The following is a 26,878-nucleotide window of genomic DNA, read 5'->3' on the forward strand; positions in this document are numbered from 1 at the left end:
CTACCAGCTCATAGAATCTCCGGCAGACGAACTAGTTGACTGGTTCAACACCGTCTGATGTGAACAATCTTTCTGATCGGCTCCAAACCTCCTCCAGCAAACTACCTGTCAAACTACTGTTGAACAGATTGCTTCTTGAAGAAAGTAAGGCTATGAGGTAAGAAAAGAATAATATAATAATATATAAGACAGTATTGCTATATTAATTTATGTTATAATATAATTGATGTATTTTATAAAATTCCATTATACCTTGAACTAAGATCGGTTGTGGTATACTAATACGCTGACAGTCCCGTGTGCAGTGAGAAATCATCATGTGTAATGACTATGTGCACAATTATTCCATATTGTGGCAGGGTAACTGTGTGGTGTAGTAGTACTACGCTTGACTTTAAATCTGTATATCTGAGTTTGATTACCTTGTTACGCAATCATTTTTTCCTAAAACCCTTAGTGTAGCCTCGGACAGGTACGGCTTTTATTATATTAAAGGTTATACCATATTACAATTGTTTTATATTATGCTATACTATATTATGTTATATTATGATAAGCTATATTATGTTTGTTGTGTAAATAAATGTACTCACATGAAGTTGTTGCAAAGGAGAAGAATCCATCTTTTGTTTCACTTCCTTATATACTTTCCATACTGCCTAATACTACCTAATATACTAGCTTTATACGTCAGCTTTATCTACTGACTGTAATTGCCATGACCACCTGCAACTGCTTTGAGCTCAGGCTCCAATACAGCCTGAGCCCCACAAATCCCATAATACAACATACCCTTTCTTCTTTTTTTGAGCCACACCATAATTACCCATGAGCACACGTACACGTAGTAACTCACCTTACTTTTGACTCCCTTTACCTAACTCTGTTAGGGTAGTCTTCATAGGCTATGCCTCTGGCTGGTCTGACCCTGTGCCAATGCCAGAAATACGCTCCTTTTTACCGCCGGCACCATTGCCAGTGCGTACTCGCTTTTTTGAATACTTCCTCTGTGACCACTGTCACTACTAACACTGTCACTGTGACCACCAACATTTCCAACACTACTTCCACCAACCCCGACTAGCCCAAAGGCTTCTGGTTGGATCAGTAATGACTCCTCAACCTCATCTTTCATCTCTTTCGTGTTCACCCCACTCTCCCCAATAGAGGCGGGCTCTACAGGCATCCTGTGAAGAAGCTCTACCTAGGTTGTAACCGACTGCACAGAGCTGCACCACAGAACTAGGAATCATAATAGGCCTATCAAACTCGGACTGATCCTCGACTTGTGCAGGTCTACTATTAGCGATTCTCCTCAGGACCTCAGCCAACTGCTCAATTGTCACTCTGAATCCTAGACATTTTCCAACTCTCTGACTGCTGCCTTTTCCTTGGCTTTTAGCCTGACTATTTTCTGTTGACATTTCCTCTACCCCTTCTTCCTCCATCTCAATCTCTGCTACTTTTCTCTCATAACCATCTCTGGCTAATATTCTATTGCTGGACACCTCGGCTAAAAAAAGTATACCTTCTCATACAGATTACAGAGCACATAAGCACATTACAGATACTGGTCCAGCTACTTTATTAGCACCTTCACTTACCTCGGCGTGACTGTGTCCCCTATCATGCCCCATAGACACTTTTACCTCTCTGGTGCCTTGGGCTGTCCCTCCCTTGACTACCAATCTCTCCAACACTGTCCTTGTGCTGGGTTCCAATATACCTTTCTATTACTGTGCATTCACTACTCGTCACTCCCTTGGTTTCACTAGTTTACAAATCTTGATCTGTATAGCGTTTCTCAAAACCGTTCTCCCTCTCAGCCTTATTTGTCAGGTTTTGCAACTTGACATTTTAAACACAACAACTTAACCCAGCAGTGATGACTTTCAACAAAAATGGCCAAACTGGTTTAATACCACTACACTCCTTAACAGACTCAAACTTGCTCTCGCAAAACGCATTTACAATAGCCAGTAATTTTAGCTGCTTCAACTCAATAATACCCAAAAAGTCTTTCTGAATCTTCTCACCGCAAGCTATGATGATTTCAGTACTGCTAGACCAAAATAGCCAAATACTCATGCGTGGCATATTACTGTCAAAGCTATCAAAGCGTATTTTTACGTAAGATTATCACATGTGCCATTATTTTCCAGTTTATACTATGCTCTACAGATTTGTCTTCAAGTTTCCATAAGTGGTTGCTTAGTCTTGGGGGATTTTTTTGCTTATGTGATTAAATAATGCATTGTAGAATTGATGTGCCTTCTGCTGTTTGACGGACTGGCCAATCCACCAATAACTGGTCTTTGGCTCCTCAAGTGTTGCGTCCAATTCCTCTCTAAGCTCTGGTCATATGCTGACTTATGTGCTCATCCAGTTTTTCTGCAACTATTCCTGAGACCAGTTTCCAAGTAGTGGGCAAGCTTGCTATCAGCTGATAGTTTTTGAGAATCAGCCCCTGTTTTGGGTCTGTCACCAGAAGTACAACTCATTCTTTGGTCAGTCATTCTAGATGGTCACCTTCTCCCATCAGGTATTCAATCTGCTTTACCATTCCAGTTTGCAGAGATGAAAGTTTCTTCAACCATAAGGCTTGAATCCTGTAAGTCAAGGTACTACCCAGTTTTTTTATAACCTGCATTTTGCAACTGATGTTCATTTCACTGATGGTGAGTCCTTGATAAGCCACAATGTGTTGGTAGCTATCGTCGAGATTCTTCAAGCAGTTTGAAGCGGTGTTAGGAGTAACCGCTTTCTCCCAGATGTCTTTCCAGAACTTTGAGATGCTGGATTTGGGAGGATCTGGCATTGACCTTTTCAGTTCACCTTTGAACTGGAAATACACTCTTGATATATAATAGGTGAACAGTTTGTCTACTCTCTTGTTGTCCTGCTCATTGGTGTACCCTTTCAGTTGTGTGGAAAGTACTCTCTGTTGCTGTTCTAGAGCTTCCTTTGTGGTTTACCTATTTGGACACTCCAAACGGCAGTTGGATGTTTCACTGAATCTACTAATTTGCTTCCACAAACCCTTGATCATATTTTTAAGCCTCAATTGCCAAGACGGAAAGGTTTGATTCCTAGCTGACAGTAGATTAATACCCAACTCTTCTAGGTTGACGGTTGCTGTACTGTAGATAATCCTATTAGTCTCAGAGAGTGATTTCAGTTCTAAATTAATATATTCTAGCATATTCTTAAGTATAGTCTTTATGACTCTTTATGAATGGTATTCTGTTTTCATGGTCAGTAGCAGCTGAGAGATTTTTGATGGCATTGTCTCCAAGCTCTTTTACCGTACCTTTGGGTCAGGGGTATCGGGTTCAGGGTGCAGGTTTTTATCAATAGAAAAGTCAAAACAAAATGTTGTGTGTGTTCAGTCAGTGTGTGTTCAGTCAGTGTGTGTTCAGTCAGTGTGTGTTCAGTCAGTGTGTGTTCAGTCAGTGTGTGTTCAGTCAGTGTGTGTTCAGTCAGTGTGTGTTCAGTCAGTGTGTGTTCAGTCAGTGTGTGTTCAGTCAGTGTGTGTTCAGTCAGTGTGTGTTCAGTCAGTGTGTGTTCAGTCAGTGTGTGTTCAGTCAGTGTGTGTTCAGTCAGTGTGTGTTCAGTCAGTGTGTGTTCAGTCAGTGTGTGTTCAGTCAGTGTGTGTTCAGTCAGTGTGTGTTCAGTCAGTGTGTGTTCAGTCAGTGTGTGTTCAGTCAGTGTGTGTTCAGTCAGTGTGTGTTCAGTCAGTGTGTGTTCAGTCAGTGTGTGTTCAGTCAGTGTGTGTTCAGTCAGTGTGTGTTCAGTCAGTGTGTGTTCAGTCAGTGTGTGTTCAGTCAGTGTGTGTTCAGTCAGTGTGTGTTCAGTCAGTGTGTGTTCAGTCAGTGTGTGTTCAGTCAGTGTGTGTTCAGTCAGTGTGTGTTCAGTCAGTGTGTGTTCAGTCAGTGTGTGTTCAGTCAGTGTGTGTTCAGTCAGTGTGTGTTCAGTCAGTGTGTTTAGGTGCACTCTCCTCATCGATGCAGGTCACTGTCATCTCTCGTCTGATTTTATCTATAATTCAGATATTAGCTGTTTCCGAATATGTTGTTTCTCTGTGCAAGAAATTACTTTGCACTCTTAGGAAATTCGTGACGCATCTCTGTGAGCAGTTGTTGCCTTCTTCCCATGTGGCCCCTTCTGAGGTTTGCTCATAAAGTAGCCCTGCATGAAATTTGTGTTATCAGCCCTGAGCCAATTTCATCTATTTTTAACCATTTGTCACAGCCTTGTCCTGATGCGGACCTTGCTTGACCAGATGACGTCGAGTCTGCATGACATGAGTTTTTGTGATCATAATAAAGGTTGCAGACATTACATAAGCAAGAGTCTTGTTCAGAGTCTGGTTTCTGGGAATTGAACCTGGGATACCATACAAAAGCCCTACTAACTGCGCTATCTGTCCTCCATCTACAGTATATATAAATCCAAGAGTTTGTCTGTCCGTCTTTGTTCGTATGTCCTGTTATAGTGATTGCTCGAAATATGCATGCGTCCCGCTTCCATAGCATGCTTGAACTACCAATAAAAAATTTCCCAGACTTTGGTGAATGCCTGAGTTGCACAAGTAATGAAAAATGCTTTTGCTCAGTGCACTGCTTGCAGCCTGATGCGCCGGGAGAGGTCATGACGCGTAATGATTATAATCATAACTATTGTAAGTTGTGGCAAGGTGGCTGAGTGACTTAGTGGTAGTCAGGCCCGTATTCCCTGGGGCGGCTGGCTGGCTGAGCCGCCCCAACTTTTTAGGAACTTTCCGCGGCTAAGTACAGTTATACTCGGATAACTCGTCCTTGGATAAAATGTAACATTTCATCTCGGACACGAGACATCTCGGACGCATCTCGAACGGATTTGATTGGTCCGTTCCCACGCAATGATAAATTGCTTCAGGTAACTCGACCTCAACACCATTTACTCCAACAGTTATTTGCCCAATGGCTATGGAGACGGTTTTTATCACTGTAGAATATCACTTTATTCCAAGCCATAGAGACAAACATCAACTTTTAGTAGTTCTTAGGCGTCGTTATTATCATCATCAGCGACAAAATATTCTTGTTAACGACTTTTATAAAGGTTTGCAAAAGGTTAAGTTTTACCAAACATCCACTTGGCCATGTCCCATCGAAAGCATGGAAACCTCTGGATGAACTCGAAATAGAATCGGCAAAATTGATCCTTGTTAAAATGCTCAAAAGAAAAAGATGTCTTTTTCTGAGCGTTTCAACTGCGGTCAAGTTTTACCTATTTTAATCTAAAAACGTCCCGGCAGTCACATCGCCTAAAACAAAACAAATCTCAAAAAATAAAAAAATGTTGATACTTTTCGATAAAAATTTTTTAACTTCACATGAGAGGCCTGGCTGAAGCCCTGAGAAACCTTCACATTAGAGAAACCTGTTGGGGAGCTTACACCGCTGCCACACCCCCAGGTGTTCATAACTAGTCGTCTAACATTAGCCGCCCCAACTTGCAACCAGTGAATACAGGCCTGGTAGTAGTGCGCTTGGCTTAACATCCGCGTATCTGCCAAATGCACGGATCCTATCCGGATAATCCTATCCTATCCTAATCCGGATATCCTGTGAGCTGCGATCTTTCTTATTATAATTGACGAGCTTAGACGAGCTTAAGCTACTCAAATTCATTGGATAGAGAAACTTAGCCAATGGCAACTGCATTACTTGCTACTATTTATAAGCTGTTTTAAATGTGAATGAATGTGTAGCATAAGAAGTAAAAAATGTTTTTCAGCAATTTGTTTTAGCTATGCCTCGAGCTTTCGAATGGTTGAATTATGCATTGGCCGGTCACACAAAGAAACAAACGAATATCTTTATTTAACCCTCTCAGTAGAATGATAAATGTCGTATATGTTGATTAAAAATAAATTTTTTATGCAAAAACTTTTTTATCACCTGTGCAACGTGGGGCATTCAGCTGGTCTATATATATAATTCTAAGGGTTTGACTGTCTGTCTGTCGTCATCCATATGTCCAGTTTATATTGGTTAAATATGCAACGAAAAAAGCACTTCACTCTAGAATTCAATTTGGAAACACCAGTTTTGCAGACAAGCGCACTAACCATTACGCCACTCAGCCGCCTTGCCATATTTAGGAATAATTGTAGATATACTTATTACACCCGCAATCTTTAATGAAGCACAGAACTGCCAGTGTACTAGAAAAAAATTACATGCCCAGATTTCACCAAAAGTCTATAAATACACATATATATATATAGCATGAACTTAATTAAACTTATAGAAATACAGATAGAATACAGATATAGAAATACTTATAGAAATAAACAAATAACTTCATTTAAAATTCAGAATGGTAAATGTTGATTAAAAATAGTTTTTCTGTGCAAAAAGTTTTTTATTACTCGTTCAAAGTCAGTCAGTCAGCTATTCTTTACTGTAATAAAAACCGTGTTCGTCTGTCTGAAGCCTGCGTGAGGAAAAAGGATTGTACCTCATGGGTATTATATCCATACATTCAGCAGATGCATGAGGCCACGTGCACTACCATCAAGCCACACAGCCACATTACCATAGCTCAAAATAATTGTGCTTATAATCATTACATGTCATGATCTCTTACAGTACATGAGACCTCAAGCATTGCACTGTATAAAAACCTTTTTTATTTCCTGTGCAACGCCTGGCATCCATCTAGTATATTATAAATACTAGAATGCTGGCAGTTCCGTGTACTGTGAGAGATCATCATGTGTAGTAAGTATGCGCATAAATATTCTCAAATATGGCAGGGTGGCCAAGTGGTATAGCGGTTAGCGTATCGGCCTATCAAGCTGAATACCTGAGTTGAATTTTCTTGTGAAGCATTATTAAGACAGACACAGCTCTTCTTATAGTAAATATTTCTATTCTTATATACAAGCCTATATACCTAGTAAAAGTCTCTGATATTAGCTATGACTCTGCTCGAGTGCAATTATTCTATTTTGAAAAGCTTTGAACAATTGAGACGTGGAAACTATACATCAAACTCATAAGCTGATGTCTGATAAGAAAGTGAAACCACTCATTATATTGACATTGCAGGCCGACATATATGACTGCACGCCTGAACAAAACAAACAAAGCACTTCATAATTGATCGATAACCCTGAGAATGTGACACGCTGACGCAAGAGGCAAGGTCTCGTGACTTGTGTAAACGGCGCAACTAGAACGCTAAGTTGACGTGGAATGAGAGTGCTGCAAGCGGACTACAGGGAGCTAAAATGTTCAAAAGTGGTTCACTACCAGCTCTTCTCACGCTTGGTGTTTTCTTCACCTCTGGTGTGAGTAGCAAATGTGTCCCAATGCAATGGGAAGCATTTATTGCTGGCACTTCTTCTCAAGTTCAAGAAGGCAAGTTGCAGGTGTATGCGTTTGCTGGACGTTACGCGGCAGACTACAAACGCAATGCGGATTGGTTGTCCGAGTTGGTATATGAAGACGATAAGCTGATAGCCAACTATACCATGCTACGTAACGAGGTATGTCATATTACACTTTTCGTGACACAGAATAATCTGCCAGATACAATATGAAACTAGCTCACTACTTCAGTGTTGAATTAGCTACCCACAAGCTTTCACATAAAAGCTTTTGGGGCATGATAAACTGTGGCATCTTAAAATGTACGTATATTGAGCAAGTAGGAGAATGTTGCTGTTGAAATACGGTCTTTGCTGAAAAAGTTTTCTGGTTGTTTATGGTATAAAGATTTCAATATGGTTATTTTCAGAATGTCAGCTACTTTGTGGATGTACTGAATAAACGGTGCTACCCTCTGCCTCCAGGAAAAGTGAAGCAGTTGTGTACCGATTCGGGTAAGCAGTGATTTGTCCTTTCGGATGAGTTATTGACTACATCAGTGTTTTTTGTAGTGAAATTTGCCTTGCTTGAAGTGGTATGGTTCCACTTTATAGGCCCAAATAAACAGTCGATAGGTAGAATAACCCCTCTTGTTAATAAATTACTAATAGGCAGAACAATTTCCTACAAATAATAAACTCTTGGTGGTTGGGATAACTTTGATAATGAGTCTTGCAATATGAAATAGTTTGTAGTTATAAAATCAAAAGTCTAACACAAAGATGTGTAATAATATACATAGCTGTTAGTTTTCTTATATTATAAAGTTCGCCCAAATTGAAGTAGTTTAGTTTTGTTTTCAGACTATAGATATACTAAAATAACTCTTTTTTAATAACTGATTGATAGTTGGGATGACTGGCAATAGTAATTTGTTAATAAGCAGATAAATCCCCAAAATATGTAACTGCTAATAGGTGGCATAACTCCTCACATACATCTCAAATATCAGCCATCTATGTATTATATCTCTTCTGCAATACGACACCTGCATCTCAGTAAGTACAAGTAGGGCAGCCACAATAGTTAATGCTCAAAGCAAACTCCTAATAAAGACATTGTAATTCCTATAGTGTCTATTGTATGTCTACGTCTGTAGTGTCTATTGTATGTCTACGTCTGTAGTGTCTATTGTATGTCTACGAGGCTGCCTGCACAAGTGCTATGTAATATTATATGTCACGCAGCAATGTTATGTGAGATTGACCAGCGTGGCATTTATACCGGTTCTAAGGCTACTTTAGATAACTGCTTGTCATCAAAGGCTAGCACTTGAGCCTGTCAAAGACATCGTGTATGCCTCCCTGTCTTAAACCTCTCTTAAATATTTACCTTGGAAAATATGCTCTGTTATGCAGCTTCTGATATGGTCCATATTTGTCACGGCTGTGCGGAGCTTGAATGTGAATCCGTATAATTTACCTGCTTGATCAATTTGCTTTCTGTTCTAGTCTTATACAATCGAAATGTAAGCTACAAACTTTTCCTGTCCAACGGCTATTTATATTTTATAACTGTATGTTCACCTATCACACTGTAAGTGATAAATGTATAATAGGTAACTGTATATTCACCTACTGTAAGTGATAAATGTATTGGTAATTGTATATTCATCTACTGTAAGTGATAAATGTATTGGTAACTGTATATTCACCTACTGTACTGCAAGTAATAAATTTATTGGTAACTGTATATTCACCTAGTGCACTGTAAGTGGTAAATGTATTGGTAACTGTATATTAATCTACTATAAGTGATAAACATATTTATCTGGATAGTAAATATATCACTGCAGCTGAGTTGAAGTATCTTATCTCTTGGACACTTGGTGATCAGATGACAGACACGTATGCATATAATACAGAAGACAGAAAGGGTTCAATGACTTACCTCAGAGATACCTTCATTCCAATTGGACAATCTTTTCAGCAAGAGATATCAGGAGGTAAGTACAGTTATGTACTAATGACTTTGCTCAGTATATTTGGCTAAAACAAAACTTTTGAATGAAAAATGATTAAAATTTAACTGATGAATATTGTAACCAAACGTTACTTCTGTTTTTATTTTAAACTACTCTACTTATTGTGGGTTTTTAGCCAATAAGAGAAAGAGTTGGACTATTTTTGATCACAGTTTTACGAAAATTAAGTTTTGATTATTTATGAGTTGTGAACATTTTATAAATAGCAAAACTTTACAAAACATTGGGAAAGTATGCGAAATATTTTTTTAAAATAAATAGCAGATTACCACTAAAATATCACTTACAATCATAAATTCTCAAAACATGTAAATAGTATCTTCTGGAACCAAAGGTTGGCTGCATGAAGCACTTTCTATTTACATGTAGGTATTAGGGCTGCTTAATGTAATGATCTCGGTCAGTTGGACAGGCTGTGCGTGTCTACTACCAATTTAGACAAAACATTATTTTATGAATATAAATATTGCAAATATATATCTTGTGCTATTTAGCCAAACATGCCAAAATAGTTGCAGGACATTGGAGGTTAAATGTAATAACTTGTAGAAACAATTGAACTTAGGCTCTGTGAAAACCAACTGAAGCATTGATTTAGACATGGGCATTTATATAGATATGAACATCATCTGCGACAGTAACATTGACTTTAACATAAACATTGACTTAGGCATCAATACTATTTTTGTCATAGACACCGACTTTGACAAGAACATTAACTTAGAGATTTAGACAATGACATTGACTCAGACATAAACATTGACTTAGATATAATTAGTGACTTATATACATGTATTGATGTCTGGTCCAGCCAAGACATGTATGTGATCCAAACTATTGTAACAATCAATTTAATAAAAGGGTCGTTGAGGATTTTTAGAAATAAAACAAAATTGTTATTTAAATCTGTGAATATAAAGTCTGATCAAACCACTCACACCATGCTTTGTCTAATGCTTTTAGTTCACCAGCAAATCTCCCTGCAGTTTGGGAACCTGACAGCTACTATCCCGGATCCAAGTGTGTTTGACATTCCAAGTTTTTGCTCAAAGCGCAATTGATCATTTTTAAATATCAATGTATTTTCAAAGACATCATTTCTGTGACCTTCTGTCAAAGTCACCTTGCGCAAATGGAGTTTGTCATAACTTCAGTATGTTGAAATAAAATTAAATGCGCAAATTAATTCCTTGAAATTGTGTGTGATTAACAATCAGAACTACATTTGATACTGATAGTGTAAATGAGACTATGGCGACCTTCATTCATAAGTCTCTGCAACAAGAATGAAATTTCATGAGGTGAGCTTGCTGTTTACCTATAGAGCAATGTATTATCAAATATAGTGACCTACAGTTATACGCCACAGACTTTCATTAGCGTGGTTACCTTGAGGTTAACAGGTAGCTTTACAATCTAGAAACTTCAAGCATAGCTTGCATTAAGTTAAACCTCAAATTACTTACAAACCTTTGAAAGTATTTTAGTCATTTTAAGGCTGGCTGAACATCAGCAAAATGTTTATAGTAAGTTTTTACAAAAATCTTACTTTTTATTGAGGAGTTGTCCTTTCGTGCAAAAATTAATTATTGCGATAAATTTTGTTCTTTTGTAACAGCTAATATTTTGTACAAACGAGACAATAAAATCGACAAAAAAACAAAAGCAATTGAAATGTTAATAGCTTCAAGGATATTAACATTCTCCAACATACATTTATGTTGCGATTTGGCAGATATATGAATGTCGCTTTGAGTAGAAAATAGACTCCGATATACAATGTCTAGCAAGAAATGAAGCGATTTTATGACATATTATATTGGCTATAAACCACTAGCACCATCAGTTCATAGACAAAGCCATGAATATTAAACGTTAACATAAATTGCAGTAGATTAGAAATTATGATGGCTAAAAATTGCTAATCATAATAACACAGATTTTGTATTCAAGTTACATGTATATAAAGTGAGACGGCATATAATAGACGAGTATAAAACACATGAGACATATTCAATAACTAAATTAAAATGTTCAATGAACAGCTAGCATTACCAATAAGGAAAATGTGCTTTTGGAAGAAAATCTAATATACAAAATATAGACCGACACAGAAAAGTAAACTGCAAGTAGAAATATAGAGAATATAAAACATGACAGAGCCTAAAAACACATGAGCGTATTTGCCTTGCACAGCAAGTGGTAGAATAACAGAAGTCAAGGCATGTAGACTTAAAACACTTCCAATCTATGCATAGTTGAAGTCTACGTTAGGGGCAAGAGCAAGGGTTGGACTAATTTAACATTAGCACCTTCAAGCCAGCTCTGGGCTCAACAAAATAAAGACATTTGAAAATCCTGCGGGTTATTTATCGTCTTTTAACATTTATCAACTTCAAAAAAGTTCCGCTTGCAGCTACACACTCATAGATTTAAATGCAATGTTCTGATACGGATGAATTCCTGTGATGAGAGACACAAACACGTCACTTGTCCTGGAGTTTCATACAAAAAACAATTGAGCGGTTTTGTTCGAGAAGACATTATGAACTGAGAGGAGCCATCAGCTTAATATCAAACTTCTTGTTGTCCAAATGCCAGAGCTTGGGAATGGGTGGAGTGCAGGCTGTCCAAACACCGTCAACCTTTGATGCGAGTATCGGTTCACAAAAAGGTACCTTATTGACAAAGGCTACAAACTCTCTTTGGGGTAATGCTGGCTTTTTGGCGAGCTTGCGAATGCACACTTCTGGGGTGGCCGCGTGGCCCAGCAATAGCACACATCCACCTGTCGATGTATTAGAGCATGGAGCACTGGATTCACAGCAATTTATACCAAAGCAAAGCATCAGCTGAATTACACTTTGAAAGGTTAAAATAGAAGAAATTTAGACATGAATCATGTGCACATTTCACTTAAAAAACATAAAAGGGGTGAAATAAGATGAGAAACCACAACATGAGGTCAGATAGTATGAGGAGCCATAGTATGAGCACAAACAACATGGAAACCTACAGATTAAGACCAGATAGCACAAGAACTCATAGAAAACAGTCAAATATAATGAGCCTAAGAAATGTGATCATATTGCATGAGGATCTAACTGATGATGTGAGGTAGCATGATGACCTATGTGTAGTAGATGATGTCAGATAGCATGAGGACCTAGAGAATATCAGATAGCATGAGGACCCGGAGATTGAAGCTGTACAACATGAAAATGCAGAGTATATGTTACTCACCTCCTCTGCTATGCTTTTCTATAACTGACTGACAGAATTTAAAGCTTCTTTCGTAATATCCATCGAGACTCTCCATCAGATCAAAGGCCAGCATCTCCGATTTATAGCTAGCATCTGGAGAACAGAAATTAGAGAGTAACCATAGTGAAAATGAGCTGAAACAGGTTGATTGCAACATCATGCGACTTTACTTGATGGCACCACGATGGCGAGCTAAAGACAAGATAATAGGTGCATGTGGTGAAACACTGACCGATATGGAAGCCTTGTTCCTTGAGATCTATGGGAGGAATAAAGGTAGGAAGTATATTGTGCCACCTGTTCCATTCAAATAGACAGTTTTCTATTTTAATTTCTGGTCTCTTTTCCATACTCAATCCTACAAGAAATGGATACGATACACATACTGGAAAGCCAGAGAAAGCCTTAGTCCTCTATTTGAAGAGAAATCTAACTTGGGATATCTCGATCGGGAGTCTCCCTTTTGACTTGGGATAGCCCTATGAAAAGTCCCCTACTTGACTAGGATTAGCTCTATTTGGAGCCATTGTTTTACTTAGGATACCTCTATAGAAAACCATCTTGTAGATGTAAGGAAATGTGAGTGTAACAAAGAATGGTTCACCTACATAATACACCTATGTAACTCAGGTACGTTGCATTATTAGAGGGTGCACAGCAAGATCTCGGTAACCATTTGACACAGGTATGTTGAAAAGTGGTTTTTATCGATGTACCATCATTGCACTCTTTGTACAGAAGTGCCACCTTTATGTTTTTTCAAGCTTCCAACAACGACATGGGAAACATTATAATTCTATGACTAATACCGGTTGTCTCGCTTGAGCATTAGTTATACTTTGACGTCATGTTGATCACCATTTGTCGATGGGGATTCCTAGCTTTGGCCGATACACCAGCCTCTTCGACTGAATTTTTGACATGCCATCATCTAACGATAGCTTAGTGAAAGTAAATTTTGCTTGATTTTCTGTGGCTACCAAGTTAAGAAGCAGTTACGCATTTAAGAAAGACTTCATCGTCCAAGTAATCCGGTCTGACTTGGTATACAGAAACTGTGCCAGTGCATAGGCGATATGATGCATGCTCAACCACATATATGAGATAGGTTGGACACATGCGCATCAAAAGAGAGGACCTATGTAGGTCAGGAATCTATTAATAATGCATTAAAGAGAGGAAATTATTGCGTGTGAAAAGCATACATTTACTATAAAATATAACAGAACAGCATTAATCAGTTGAGTGGTAACAGGAAGTAATGATACGTACTCTTTACAATGATGTCGGCAGTCTCCACGCATCGAAGAGAAGGTGATGAGTATACGGCGTTGACCTTGAGAGATGAGCTGGATAAAGCCTTACCTATGTAACAAATACAACAAGTAGCAAATACTAGTACATTGGCTCGGTGCAAGTGCGTCCTGACACCAGGAACTTATGAAACACGATGGTGGCAGTCGGTTAGCTTCCCATCACACTAATGTAATATTAATACAACTCCAGTATGACTATCTATCTTATCTATGAGTAACTGATTGCATTGACTCACTTACCTAACACTATCTATTCAGTGCCTTTGCAAGTCATGTAGGTATGGAATTGCTTTAAATAATAAGCATATATTAGAGTAATCCCACGACCAAACAAGAGTGAAACGATTGATTGGGAGAATTATGATAAATGCACATGTGCACACAACTCCCGAAAAATTATCCGTTAACTGCCGTCACCAAACCCTTGCAACTAAATCCTATCAGCAAATTTAACTATTTTTCAGTAAAGTCGTTTAAGTATAATAATGATACAAAACGCATATAAACCTATTTAAATATGTTACCAAGTCTTTGAAAGGTTACCGCAAATTCCTAAAACTAACCCATCTCATCGGATTCTACACAAATAGACAGACTTTTTTGGACGAAAGTTGCCACAAAACGCTTGAAAAGCTTGGATTAATAATAGTTAAGACCGGAAATTGAAACGCCGGGCGACAGAGAATAGAACGATAAAGTCTTGCGCGTTTCACGAAAAAAAACGTGCACTTTTCACCAGTCTATAGCATTGTCGAATTACCGAAGGTTTCGGCAATTAACATAGGAGTACAGAAATCGTTTCATTCTTGCCGATTTCAATTTTTTCATTTTCAATTTCATTTGCCGACATATTTGAATACTTTCGCATTCTAACTGATGTCCAACGCAGCGTCAGTAAAGCAAATGACGATGATATTTTTTTAACGTTTCTTATGAGATTATTACAATAATTAATTATAAGTTTGGATGACTACGGAACAATGACTACGTAGTACAGATTTTCTAAAAATCTATATGAATATCACAACTTCGTGATATTGTTAGCTATGCCGTTTTGAAATGTAAAAAAAATTGTGCTTTGGTTTTATATTATTACTATATAAATAATATTGGTTATTCTAATAATATCAGTGCATTTTACTTCTAATACTGGCCAATATTGCATTTCTCTTTTTGCAGAAGAGATATAAACATATAATCTTTTCCTTTCATTATTGCTATTTGTTGTATATAATAACACCCACACCCAGTACATTACAGCTACCATTGCAGTTATCCTATTTGACTGCTAATATTGCATTTCTCAACCATCAGTACCCTTTCTTTTTCCAATATCACTTTGGTCGTGGGCTGTATGACAGTGGAATTTCTAGTAAACTATAATCATCATTTCTTTAATATGAGCATTAATTACTATCTTAACTGTGGAAATTCATGGTCCTTCTTTAACCATTCTCATAGATGATGTTATTGATCTAGTCAATCTTTATGATTGACTAGATGTCGGCAATCTTTATGATTGACTAGCACAAAAAGGGGCGTGGCCTAGACGCTCCTTGTTGGCACCGGAAACGCTCGTTGTTATCACTCTAGGGGGAGATAACTCTATGATCTAGACATCCACAAAAAATGTAGAAAAATGGGAGCGAACACATTGGAACAAAAAACTAAAAGAAACTAAAAAAACCAAAGCTTGAAAAAACTAGGAAGCCGTCTCGTAACTATTGTGATAATGAAACAAAATTATAAGATAGCAAATATAAAAACAAAAATATGGAAATAAGCTAATTTAATGCTCCATTAGAATAAGTTAGACTAGCTCAGTTATCTCTAGCATCTCTACCTACACACTGCACTCTCCTGCTCCGCCAAAGCTACACCTCCGTTCGTCTGTCGCTAATGTAAATGGAAAATCACAAAAGATCTCCTTTTATTGAGTATTTCTTTACTAGTTTAGCTTCTTACATATAGTTTATAGTAAGCTATAGTGTATAGTATAAACTACAGTTAAATATAGTTTATGTTAAACTATATTTTTACATTTTGTTTTCGACATTGTTTTATATAATGCATTTACGTTAATGCTATATGCAACTACCTAAGTATTTATCACTGCATTTTTAGTCCATAGATTTTACATACGAATAAAAGCATACGAGGGATTTGACATACGAAGCATTGCAATGAATTAACTTGGCATGTCCCGATTTGACTATCTATGTATAATCTCAAATATATTTAGACATGATACTAATAATATGATACAATGCAGATGAGTCTTCCATCCATCAACATAAGTAGACGAAACAAACTTACAGATGAGCAAAGAAAAGCTTTCAAGTCATGCGGCTTGTGAATGCTTACCAATCAACTTTGCCTGAAGTCGCCCAACCTCGGTGATCGGTGGGTCACGACCAAAGTCGACAATAGACCGTCTCTTAACATAGCGATCAGGCATGTTGAGATTGAACCGCTTCAACAGCTTCTCTACAAAGATATACAAGACATAAAAGCGTTACCACTCAACACCTCACAAGCAACTGTCAAAGAAAAACACAGAAAATTTGTAGCGCTTTGTATCCATGAAAGTCCTAGAAAATTCTACTGTAGATTAAAGAGTTGATTATTTTTAATGCTTCCATATGATAATTTCGGTTAGTTGTCTCGCCACAGCAACTTCACCCTTTCACACATCAATATGCCAAGGCCAGCTAAAGTTTTTACCCTTTCCGGAATCTTCAAAACAGCTGTTCACCCAATCTTTGCCCATCACAGCATCGACTCTTTCGGCATGCCGTACGAACAGAATGCTCAACTCTCCATGAGACTGTAAAATAAATTAAATGGATTCACATACTGCACTAAGAAAAATTTGTAAGCAATAGAGGTTCTAGTCTTAGCCATATCGCAGCCAACAATACTAACAGAACACTATCACTGGGTTTCCATACTTCAAAGCGACTCAGAGTTGACTTCTGCCGACGAATTTGCACTCTACTGCTTCAACGATTCGGAGTTGCACTTTACCAATTTTTCCAAGACTAGTAATGTATTCCTCAAAGCAGAACTTGTTAAAGTAGACTCACTTTCGGGTCATGGTCACTTTTCAGTTCACGCTTCGTGCACTTGTTGCACTAGTTCAGCCAGGATACTCGATCAGAACTTTCATTACTATTAATAATATTAATATTTCTCCATTACAAGACAGCAAAAGAATTTACTACCTGCTATACAGTTATTACTTCAAAAGTTACTACTCGTTGTTACTGAACAACAATCGCTCTTAGTAAAAAAACTTTTTTCAGGCTAAAAGAATTAAGCTTAGGAAGAGGTAGGTTTAGTCATTTCATGAATAAGGTGTTAAAATAAATAAAAAGGTAATTATCTCACCACCGTCGCATGAGCAACCTCTCATTAGCAATAGTAGTTAGAATATACCAGCGTGGTAGTGTGATGAAATGCGCCGAGCGCCTTTTACCTCCACTGGGCAGAGCTCAACTAGGCACGTATTATTGATTTGAATCCATCAGCAGTGCGCTTTTCTGTTACGTCAAATAGTAGTTTCACTGTGAATGCCTTCCCACAAATTTGGCAAAACGAAATGGCGGCAAACCTGTTTGGATTTTACCGTTTCTATGATTCGGAGTGGAAAAAACTCCAAATCCATTCGAAGCATGGAAACCCAGTAATTGTGACTAAGAAGATGAAAGTACGGCCACTTACTGGGCAGTTAGAATGTTTGCCATCGGGAGAACCATTGCATGGCATGTTTTCATAGAGGCAGACTACTTTTTCCATGTCCGACTTGGATATCATAGGAATTGACCTTGGAGTAATAAAAACCGATATAAATATTGATTAAACTTACAAGACGAAAACTTAAACTTATTTGGTTACTTTGAAATATTGTAATAGCAACATAACACGGGTTTTTAATTAATTCCTAAATATGACTAGCGCTCTTGAGACAAAACCGATGGTCACACTCGAGTCATCTCAAGAGTAAACATTTAAAAGATTCTGTGAAGCTGAAGTTCTTCAAAACAAATATGTTACCTGCTGTTTGTACTCTTTGTTTATATAAGAGCTGGGTATAAAATGCTGTCTCACAAGCCCTAGACATGCCATTTCGTTGTCAAGAATTTCTACCCAATAACATTGAGCCACAGAGGAGAAGGAAAACGTCAAATCAACTCACTTCACCAGGGTCCATATCTTGTGTTCAGCACCACTCTTAACGGTATAGTTGCCAGGAAACTGGCCAATGACACCGTTTTTCGTAGAGAAACCAGTGTACCAGCCATCAATGCTGTTCTTTATCGAGTCTGGCTCCGTAAGAATTATGTCGCCAACTTCAAGATTGATTTCATCATGCTGCGTAGACTTGTACTCATGCGTAACTTCCCTCAGCTGCGACATAGAAAAGTGAGGTGAGGTTGTCGAGTATTGAAATGATAATGATTAAATCAGTTATAAGATTTGGTTACTTTGAAATATTGTAATAGCAACATAACACGGATTGTAACAACAGCATCAGGAGCATTAAGCCTCAGTTCTATGTCAAGAACTTTGGTTCAGGGGCAGAGCAACCGAATTTTGACCGATATCAACAGCTTGCTACTTAGCTAGCATTTAGTAAACATAGACAAGGCTACGTACAAACGATATGCTTAGATACATCAACAGTACAACTGGTTGGTGCACACATACACCAAACACTTGAAATATTATTCTAACTTAGTGAATTACTCTGCATTCCAATACAAAGTTGTTGATTTTATAATGATATTCAAAATGAGCAGAATTTATCGCAAAACACCTTCATTCAAATAGAACCTGCTCAAGAGAAGTACAAATGGTGAATATACTTTTACCTGTGTTCAAGGAGGTAAAGACCTGGCTACACACAATGAGATATTTGCATATAACATTTAATTGCATATTTGCATTTAGATATTTGCGAGCACCGGTGCTACTAACCGATGTGTCAGGTAGGCAAATAAATTGATAGCTAGTCTCAGTGGTGTGAAGGCCATAACATCCTTGGATTTTCCATTACTGTTATTGAAGTATCATCAACAGTTATTAGTTCATATGGTATCGTCAACATAGTTATTTCTTGAAACGGTATCGAAAGGTGTCAGGGTGGCCTAGTGGTAGTGCCTTTGATTGTTAACCATAGGGTTGGTGGTTCAAGTCCTGCTTAATACCAATCTGACAAAAAGCTCTCAGCAAGCTTTCAACCATAAAATTGCTAGATCTTTTGAACCTAGATCATAAGAGGCCCCGTGTACAGCACCTGACAATGTGGGCTTGTTAAAGATCCACTTTGTTAAAGTGAAATGGCTACCTGGCTCTGTCAGACTGGATGTGTTGCACTGGCATGCCTTCAAGTTAATCTGACAGTTCCGGAAGTGGTAGATACCAGATACTGAGAACTGTATCACCTCTTCTCTACTATACTGCTCGACCCAAGCATGCATCGCTAAGATGGAAGTTGTTGGTTCCCGACAGACAGCGAGCCATATGGTATCGTCAACATAGTTATTACTTAATATGGTATCGCCAACAATTTGTAATAGCAATAATCTTCATACAGCATATTTCTGCCCAAGAAACTATATACATAATCTGATTTGAACTACGAAAAAACCTGTGCTTCACCAGATGTAATAACAGAGAATTAGCTGACAGGTTTTGTAAACAGTTATAATGTACACTAGTGGCTTTCACACATCTCTTAGAAGCGAGCATATCTTTGTCTATATATAAATAGTTGTTTATGCGAAATCCGATCGTCATTGTCATTCGAAAATGAATTTTATATGAAACCAGCTTGCGTTGGAAATGAATAAATAAAAATCGGCAGTATACTCATTGGAATAAATTGATTTACCTAATCATAGATGCATTGATCTTATCTTTACCGATGTGAACGCCATGTTAGTTTTGACAGAATACATTGATAATTTGTTGATGACGCATCGCTGATTCGTCGGCTACGCAGAAGACCCATTTCGTCCGTGTTCATAGCCAGTATTTTAGGATGTGTGTTTACCCCGCATGCCCAAGTAAGAATGTGGCTAGCTCGCATACACAGGCAAAGATACAAGGCTACCTGCAATAAGAATCATAATTTACCTCATGTGATGAAACTCTTCTGTCCCGCGAGTATAGCCTCAGCTCCCACTTACATTTGGCACTGGTATCTATCTTTGAGGCGAGATCCTCAATAACATTTTGATGCTCATCAGCAAATCTATAAGCTAGTGACATGTGCATGTGTCTTGTATATGGCTCAATTACCACATCTGTAACAATAAGAGGAGACAACTTCTATTCATCCAAACAAACAGAAAACTCAACTAAGATAATATTAGAAACGAAACAAAGAGCAATTAGTCGCTTTGTTCACTTGGAACTCTCGCTGTTCAAGTGCTTCTGCATTATCATACGAACATGGCACTTACCAATTTCCATCGCCTTTGCACATATTTCATCAGCCAAGTCATGAAGCGTATCATCGTCATGATCCGAGAGGAAAAGTCCAACGTACTTGTAGGCTGCATCGGTAAGTGACTGATATTCGAGCTCATATGACGACTGAACATTTACTGATGAGACGATGGTCGATTCAATAGTTTGCAATAGTTCCCTCATCGCCCCATCGTACACCTGAACAGGAAGTCATTAATGAAGCGCTCGTGTCTTAGCAAAATAGATATGACTCAAAAATGGATTAGTTATTACCTAGCAAAGAACACAAAGTTGGTTGCGCAATAAATGTTTTAATGATTTATATATTCCAATATATAAATCATGCCACATTACTCAGAGTTGATGTTTTGACCATAAAATTGCTGAATCATTTGTGAGTCGTTTGGTCAACCCGTCACTTGCTACTTAAAAAACCTCAAATGTTCAGGAAATTAATTCTACAACTCCAACAAATACAAATATAGTGACTGGAGGAGTGATCTGCCTGTTTGCCATAGGACTTATCACAAGGCGCAGACGCAGCCTTTTTCCAACAGCCATGTTTGCAGCCAAGATCAGCCAAGTTTTCAACAAAAAATATTGAAAACTTTCCAAGAGCCAGTCACGTTTGGTATTCAAATATACTTTGAATATTTGTTCAAAGTATTCCAGAGCATACTATGAACATACTCAATAGGAAACTGAAAGTTATGCTAAAAAAAACCTTCAAAAAGGAAGAGAGACGAAAAAGTCCAAGTTAGGCTAAAGCGTAAAGCTGAAGGATAAGGCTAAAGGCCAAAGCATACTTTAAAGAAGGCAGTAGAACAGATGTCAGGAAACAGTCAGCCATGCCATCCATACTTTAAAAATGAACTTGAACAAACTTTTAATATATTTCCTCTGAAAATATAAGTATTTTTATCTTCTGCGATTGTTGTTGATATTTGAGGTGATTTGACTGCCTAAATGTTTCAAAGTTTAAAGTCAACATAACGTCATCACGGTTATAACGCTCAGAAGAAAAATATGAAAAAATTGATGTCAGTAGTTGTTATAATTGTGATAGTTAATATCTGCTACTGTGTTCAAGTTGCAGAGTTATGCGTCTCTATTCTGTTGGTGTCTTTGCAACTATAGACATCATAATCGCAACTTCGCTTGATCTGAGCGTTTTAACCGCGATGAAGTTTAGAAGATTTTAAACTTAAAACATCCTGGCCATCAGATCACCTCAAACATCAAACACAATTGCAAATGAGAAAAAATATCGATACTTTCTGACAAAATCTACTAAAATTTTGTGTAAATTTCATCCTTAAGAGGTAATGGAACAAAAAGCAGTCAGTCATACCAACGTATACCTTAAAGAAGGTAGTGAGACGGACATGAGGAAACGATTCATGAGCACCGTTTGGAGCGACCAGCGAACTTTCAGTCCAGAACTTATCAAGTCGATCTTGAAGTGGCCCACTCGAAGGACACATATACAGGATATAGTCTCTCGAGTCCTCCTGATCTAAGGTTGGGTCGTCTACGTGTGCCAGCAGCCTGTGAAACACTAGAATGCGATAAACAATGCTATAGTATCGCTGTCCAAGAAAACTTCAAACCAGACTAGCAAATGAGGTATGATTCCCAAAAATGTCACTTGAACCTACCAATTGACACATTCACCAATATCCGACTCCTCTAGACTTCCAGTAGAAGCGACTGCCTTTTCACTGTAAGTATATACAGTACATAGTAAGCAAAACAAAATTATTCTGTTTGTATAAATTAGGCGTTGGCAAGAGATAAACCAAATTGACATCTTTCAACTTTTCTTGCTGCTTAATAGATGACTAGCAGCCATCACAATTCTGTAACAGCTATGAAGCTGACCAACTTGAAGTACTTATTAAAAACTTAAAATCACTCAATAGTCAAAGACAGTCATCTGATTCTTGCTGTGGCAACGATTAGGTAGCATCACATCTAAAAACATTGTCTCTCATAACCCAGAGAGAAATTATATTCAAATATGACACAGAATGATGTATCCACCAACTTGAGTGTCTTATTAGGACGTTTGAGACCACGGCTTTGTACATACATGAATTTTTCATGCGTGTACAAAGCCGTATAACAATAGTAACAATAGTTACCATTGTTATAACTACAGTTACTTACAATAACTTCAGTGTATTTAGTGGTTATGATGATCTGCAAGAAAATGTAACATTGCAATGCAGATCATAACCACGGTACGTATGTGCATTACATACCTTGGGGAGTTCTTACCTTTGGAGACAGACATGTAACATAAACGGTGAACCTTACTTGAATGAATTTGGCTTACTAAACACATATTTGAAAGAAGTTTTAGTCAGCCTATGTATTTTACTAAACTTCAAACTTTCAACTAAAATCTTATCACTTACCTGTTTGCGAATTCATTTTTACTATATAACAAATAACACTGAACTTTCAGGCGTTGTGGGAGGTATTTCGGCAAATAGCATATCGACATTTTTGTTATTTTGCGTAATGAGTACGAAAATCACCAAATTTTAATATTGAGAAATTTTTGTTGATATCGTACGGCGAAAACAAATTCGCCCAATGTGTATTCCTACTAGTATGGCGAGAAAAAAAAAGCATTGTATTTTATAGAGTTCGGCGAAAAGTATTTTATAATAGGGCATCGTAATCCGTAAGGGCAATGTATCAATTAATACGTCATTTAGCGTGTGAAATTGGGAAAAGGGTATACAGCATATAGTAAGAGCGATGGAATCGTAAGAACCTTCGCAAACTTGTGGTTAGATGGTTGGTTTACAATCTTGCGTTTGCAATCTTTATGAGTTCAAATCCAGCACGATGCGAGCTTTTAATTCCAAAATTTTAATAGCTATAGCTGGACAGACCGACACACAAACACTGAAATTTATATATATAGATTGGATCTGCCAATGTATGATTTTATAGCTTCACAGAAAGTTATGCTCAGAAATGTTAAACCCTATTTTGTGAAACACGGTGTAAAATAATGGCAAATAGTAAATATCAGCGAACAACAAAATATGGAAGCGCATAGTTTGATTTCATCTTTGTCCCTTTCACCTATTGTTGACGGATCAGCATCCTAGTATCAAAATATCTTTACAGAGATTACTTACGATCTTGTTTGTGAGAACCCCATTGTCATTAATCTTGTTAGCAGAGTCGACTCATCGTTCACATGATCGAGCGTCATCGACCTTCCCATATTTCGAGGAGGTCGTCTTGGATTGACCAATCCCGGATTGGCAGATGCCATAGCTGGGCCACTTTATGTTGCTACGCCACTAATACTATTTATCTACACTGCAAGCAGCAAAGCATATCATTGTGCCAGTAGGTTAAGATACAGCACTGAACAAAATTTATATAGTTGACAATATGAGCTAGCCTCATGTAAATAGAAATGTTTTAAATTCAATAGACGAAAATGTATGCATTCTCAGCTTGACTTTAACATCAAACACAATGTGATACTAAATAATTATCAACAATAAAAGAAAACTGACAAAATCTTGCCATTAACTGGTAGTTTGGGAGTTTCCCTGACACTATGTGTTGCTTATTCTTATGTGTGTTTCAAACTTATTTATTGACTAGCAAACTAAGAAAACAACAAAAATATTTCAACAATTATTTATTATACAATTATACAACGACGTTTCAACAATGTGAGGTTGAACTCCGATTCAATGTATGCAGATCAAAATGAAACAGTTCATAATTCAGGGATTGTAGTGTGCATAGCCTTGTAATGTGCAAATTTATGTTTACTTACATTCAATTTTTGATTTTTACATTATAGCAACAAAATAGTACATGTAAAGTAGTTCTTTTATAAAAAATTATTTTATTGAAACATGTTCACTTAGTCAAAGTCACTGCTTAATAAAGCAATGACTAAATGAGATGTATCATGGCAAATCCTAGACAGCAGTGCTCATAACATAGTATAGCAGTGATGAAAATATATAACAGCTGTTGTTGCACTTTTTATCAGATTTTTGAGTTTTTGATTATAAACTCCGGTGAATTTAAAACTTCAGGCTTTAAAACTATTTTAGTCATTTGAGTCTTGAATTTACCTCATGAAAACCTCTACGATACACAACATTTTGAATCAATTCAGCTTAGTGCAATGGTATTGAGAACGAAATTTGGCACATAATAGTTGTCAAATTCTTTTGATAATTTTTAATTCTGTTCAAACCTTCCAAAAAAGTTGCTGAAAATTTCCCAACTAGTAATTGCTACTCAGAATCATGGACAGAGTCTATGGCTGCTGAACTAGTACAAATTCATGTTGTTTGTAATGTACTTCATTCTTTATTGTAATAAAGTTTCTTAAATAGCTTTACTGTGCTCTCGCACTGCAAAGTTGTTAGGAGTTGTGTAGGAATTGCGTATTTAGGAATTACTATTAAAAAACAAGTCTGAAAATTTATTGTTCTACTAACACAATATCAATGATGTTAAACTTACTTATGGTTGACCACTTTTCAACCTAACCCATATTAAAAAATAAGCTGAAAACTGCCAACTGCAAATAGGGCACCTGATTTTATGGCTAAGACTATCAGTTACAATATCATATTATAAAAAGCACCTCTACTAATCTTGGTTGCTGTGGTACGTAGGTCTGTGCACACCCACTTTTCATGAAAATTAATGTTAGAAAAACATCTTGAATAACCTGAGCACTGATGGCAGTGCAATAACATGTTTCATATTATCATCACAAATACCACAGTTTTGCCAAAAAAACTTCAGCTATATACATGTAGGCCTAATAATACCTACTAGGTCTAACCTGTTTTTCATGAAAATTATACGAAATCTGCTGACAAACAGTTTCTCTTGGCATAAAAATCCAGACTCCAAAAAGATGATATCTCTATAAACAGAGATTTGCAAATAAAAATTTGTGAATGCGGTCTGTGTGAAACCTTCAAGATTTCATTTTTTGCTCTTTGGCATATAAACCTGTATTATATTACATGTTCAGTTGGGAGGCATTTTTTTAAATATTAAGTATTTGCACAATATTTGTTTATGTTTTAATTATATTAGTAATAAATGTTTTACAGAACCTTGAAAATTACATTTAAAATCACAATTTTAGACTATGGTCAGTTATCTGTTCCTTTGTAAGGATTAATCCTTTATCATTACTTATATTTAATTGGTATTAACATTTTTGCCCATGTACATTGTAGTTGACAAATTACAGCAATTTTGGAAGTTCGGATTAAATATCACTTTCCTCAGATTTATATTTCCTGCAATTAAGCTAAACCTATGCCCGCTTTAGAGCACATATTGACACAGTTGAGCTACAGTATTTAAACAAAAAGCAAGATTATCAAAGAATAGGATCATAGAAAAAATTCAAAAAATGAAAGTCATAAATTTGCAAACACTCCTGGTTATGTGATGACACTTCGCGAATAAGATTGAACTTGGTTCTCTGATTAAAAGCTGTTTTAGAAATAGATATTACAATAGGAAATTTATACAATGGGTTTATTCAGTTGATTTATGTCTTCATAGATAATAAGGGGTTAGACAGGGCATTGTGCATAAGCAGAAAATAGAGAGTTTTCTATTCTAAACGGCAGGTGTTCGTATATGTTGAAAATTTCAGATGAAGCTAGGAAAAACCTTTAGAATAATATAACGCTTACTTGCCAATCTTTTACAAGAATGCCTTTTATTAGATAACTTGATGCTCTCTACCAAAAGGATAGCCTTTCAAAACCAGCAAAATGGTCTTAAATCAAAAAACACGTTGCATTAAAAGTAAATTATGTTTAGAAGCGAACTCAAATGTAGACTGAAAGTTGTCATGTGACGAACGACAAAACAACCAATAGTTTGAGTAGGTTCTCGGTCAGCTAAGCATGGGTACTAGTGTGAATAAATGCTAAATATGAATCTAACTTTTGGAAACCTGACCTAAAATTGTTTATACTGGTATTTATCTGAGACACGTCTCTTACATCCCTAGGTGGTTTAACGTGAAGAAATCTATGAGGTAATACGAGGGTCTAGAGATATCAGAAAATATGTCGTGACATACACGCTTTCGACTCGAACGCATGCAACTTACGATCCATATATGGAAAATTAGAAGCTGTGTCTTCAACGTAAAGCCTATGACAGGTAGTTCATGTATATGACGAAACCCTCACAGTAGCGCTAGAAGATCAGCATTCATACAACTTGCGGCATAGACGCTCTGCAACCTAGATTATTAGTTTAGGATGTACAGTGATTCGTTATTACTCAGGAGTCTCATTGGGTGTTTCCGTCGTCGACTATGAGCTCGGCGCGTGGTATTGGACAAATCATTACAATTGACTTCTTACAATCTTCAC

The 26,878-nt window shown here is 37.1% G+C and overlaps 2 protein-coding genes across 2 annotated transcripts; one reads left to right on the plus strand and one right to left on the minus strand.

Annotated features, from left to right (window-relative positions):
• Nucleotides 1–1,628: 1,628 nt before the first annotated feature.
• LOC137393890 (uncharacterized) lies at nucleotides 1,629–10,757 on the plus strand. Its single transcript, XM_068080604.1, has 4 exons — nucleotides 1,629–1,707; nucleotides 2,018–2,037; nucleotides 9,228–9,366; nucleotides 10,369–10,757. Exons 1-4 carry the CDS (start codon nucleotides 1,629–1,631, stop codon nucleotides 10,464–10,466), a joined length of 336 nt encoding a protein of 111 aa, XP_067936705.1. The 3' UTR covers nucleotides 10,467–10,757.
• Nucleotides 10,758–11,207: 450 nt separating this feature from the next.
• On the minus strand, nucleotides 11,208–26,751 carry LOC137393373 (ubiquitin-associated and SH3 domain-containing protein A-like). Its single transcript, XM_068079899.1, has 14 exons — nucleotides 26,611–26,751; nucleotides 23,621–23,807; nucleotides 22,121–22,183; nucleotides 21,824–22,010; nucleotides 20,456–20,660; nucleotides 20,127–20,296; nucleotides 18,184–18,395; nucleotides 17,709–17,811; nucleotides 16,710–16,812; nucleotides 16,350–16,472; nucleotides 13,942–14,034; nucleotides 12,902–13,027; nucleotides 12,649–12,762; nucleotides 11,208–12,193 (listed from the first exon to the last, which is right to left on the minus strand). The coding sequence occupies exons 2-14, from the start codon at nucleotides 23,758–23,760 to the stop codon at nucleotides 11,949–11,951; spliced, it is 1,884 nt and encodes a 627-aa protein (XP_067936000.1). The 5' UTR covers nucleotides 23,761–23,807; nucleotides 26,611–26,751; the 3' UTR covers nucleotides 11,208–11,948.
• Nucleotides 26,752–26,878: the final 127 nt, after the last annotated feature.

Source organism: Watersipora subatra, chromosome 4, assembly GCF_963576615.1.
Source record: "Watersipora subatra chromosome 4, tzWatSuba1.1, whole genome shotgun sequence".
Classification (NCBI taxonomy): Eukaryota; Metazoa; Bryozoa; class Gymnolaemata; order Cheilostomatida; family Watersiporidae; genus Watersipora; species Watersipora subatra.

Coding starts and splice junctions, on each gene's coding strand:
- LOC137393890 (XM_068080604.1), top strand. CDS start 1,629: ATGCCCCATAGACACTTTTACCTCTCTGGTGCCTTGGGCTGTCCCTCC. Junction 2,038..9,227: donor TCTTTCTGAATCTTCTCACC/GCAAGCTATGAT, acceptor GCTGAGTTGAAG/TATCTTATCTCTTGGACACT. Junction 9,367..10,368: donor TCAGCAAGAGATATCAGGAG/GTAAGTACAGTT, acceptor TAATGCTTTTAG/TTCACCAGCAAATCTCCCTG.
- LOC137393373 (XM_068079899.1), bottom strand. CDS start 23,760: ATGGCATCTGCCAATCCGGGATTGGTCAATCCAAGACGACCTCCTCGA. Junction 16,473..16,709: donor TTTTGAAGATTCCGGAAAGG/GTAAAAACTTTA, acceptor ATATCTTTGTAG/AGAAGCTGTTGAAGCGGTTC. Junction 13,028..13,941: donor TGCCGACATCATTGTAAAGA/GTACGTATCATT, acceptor CATTTCTTGTAG/GATTGAGTATGGAAAAGAGA.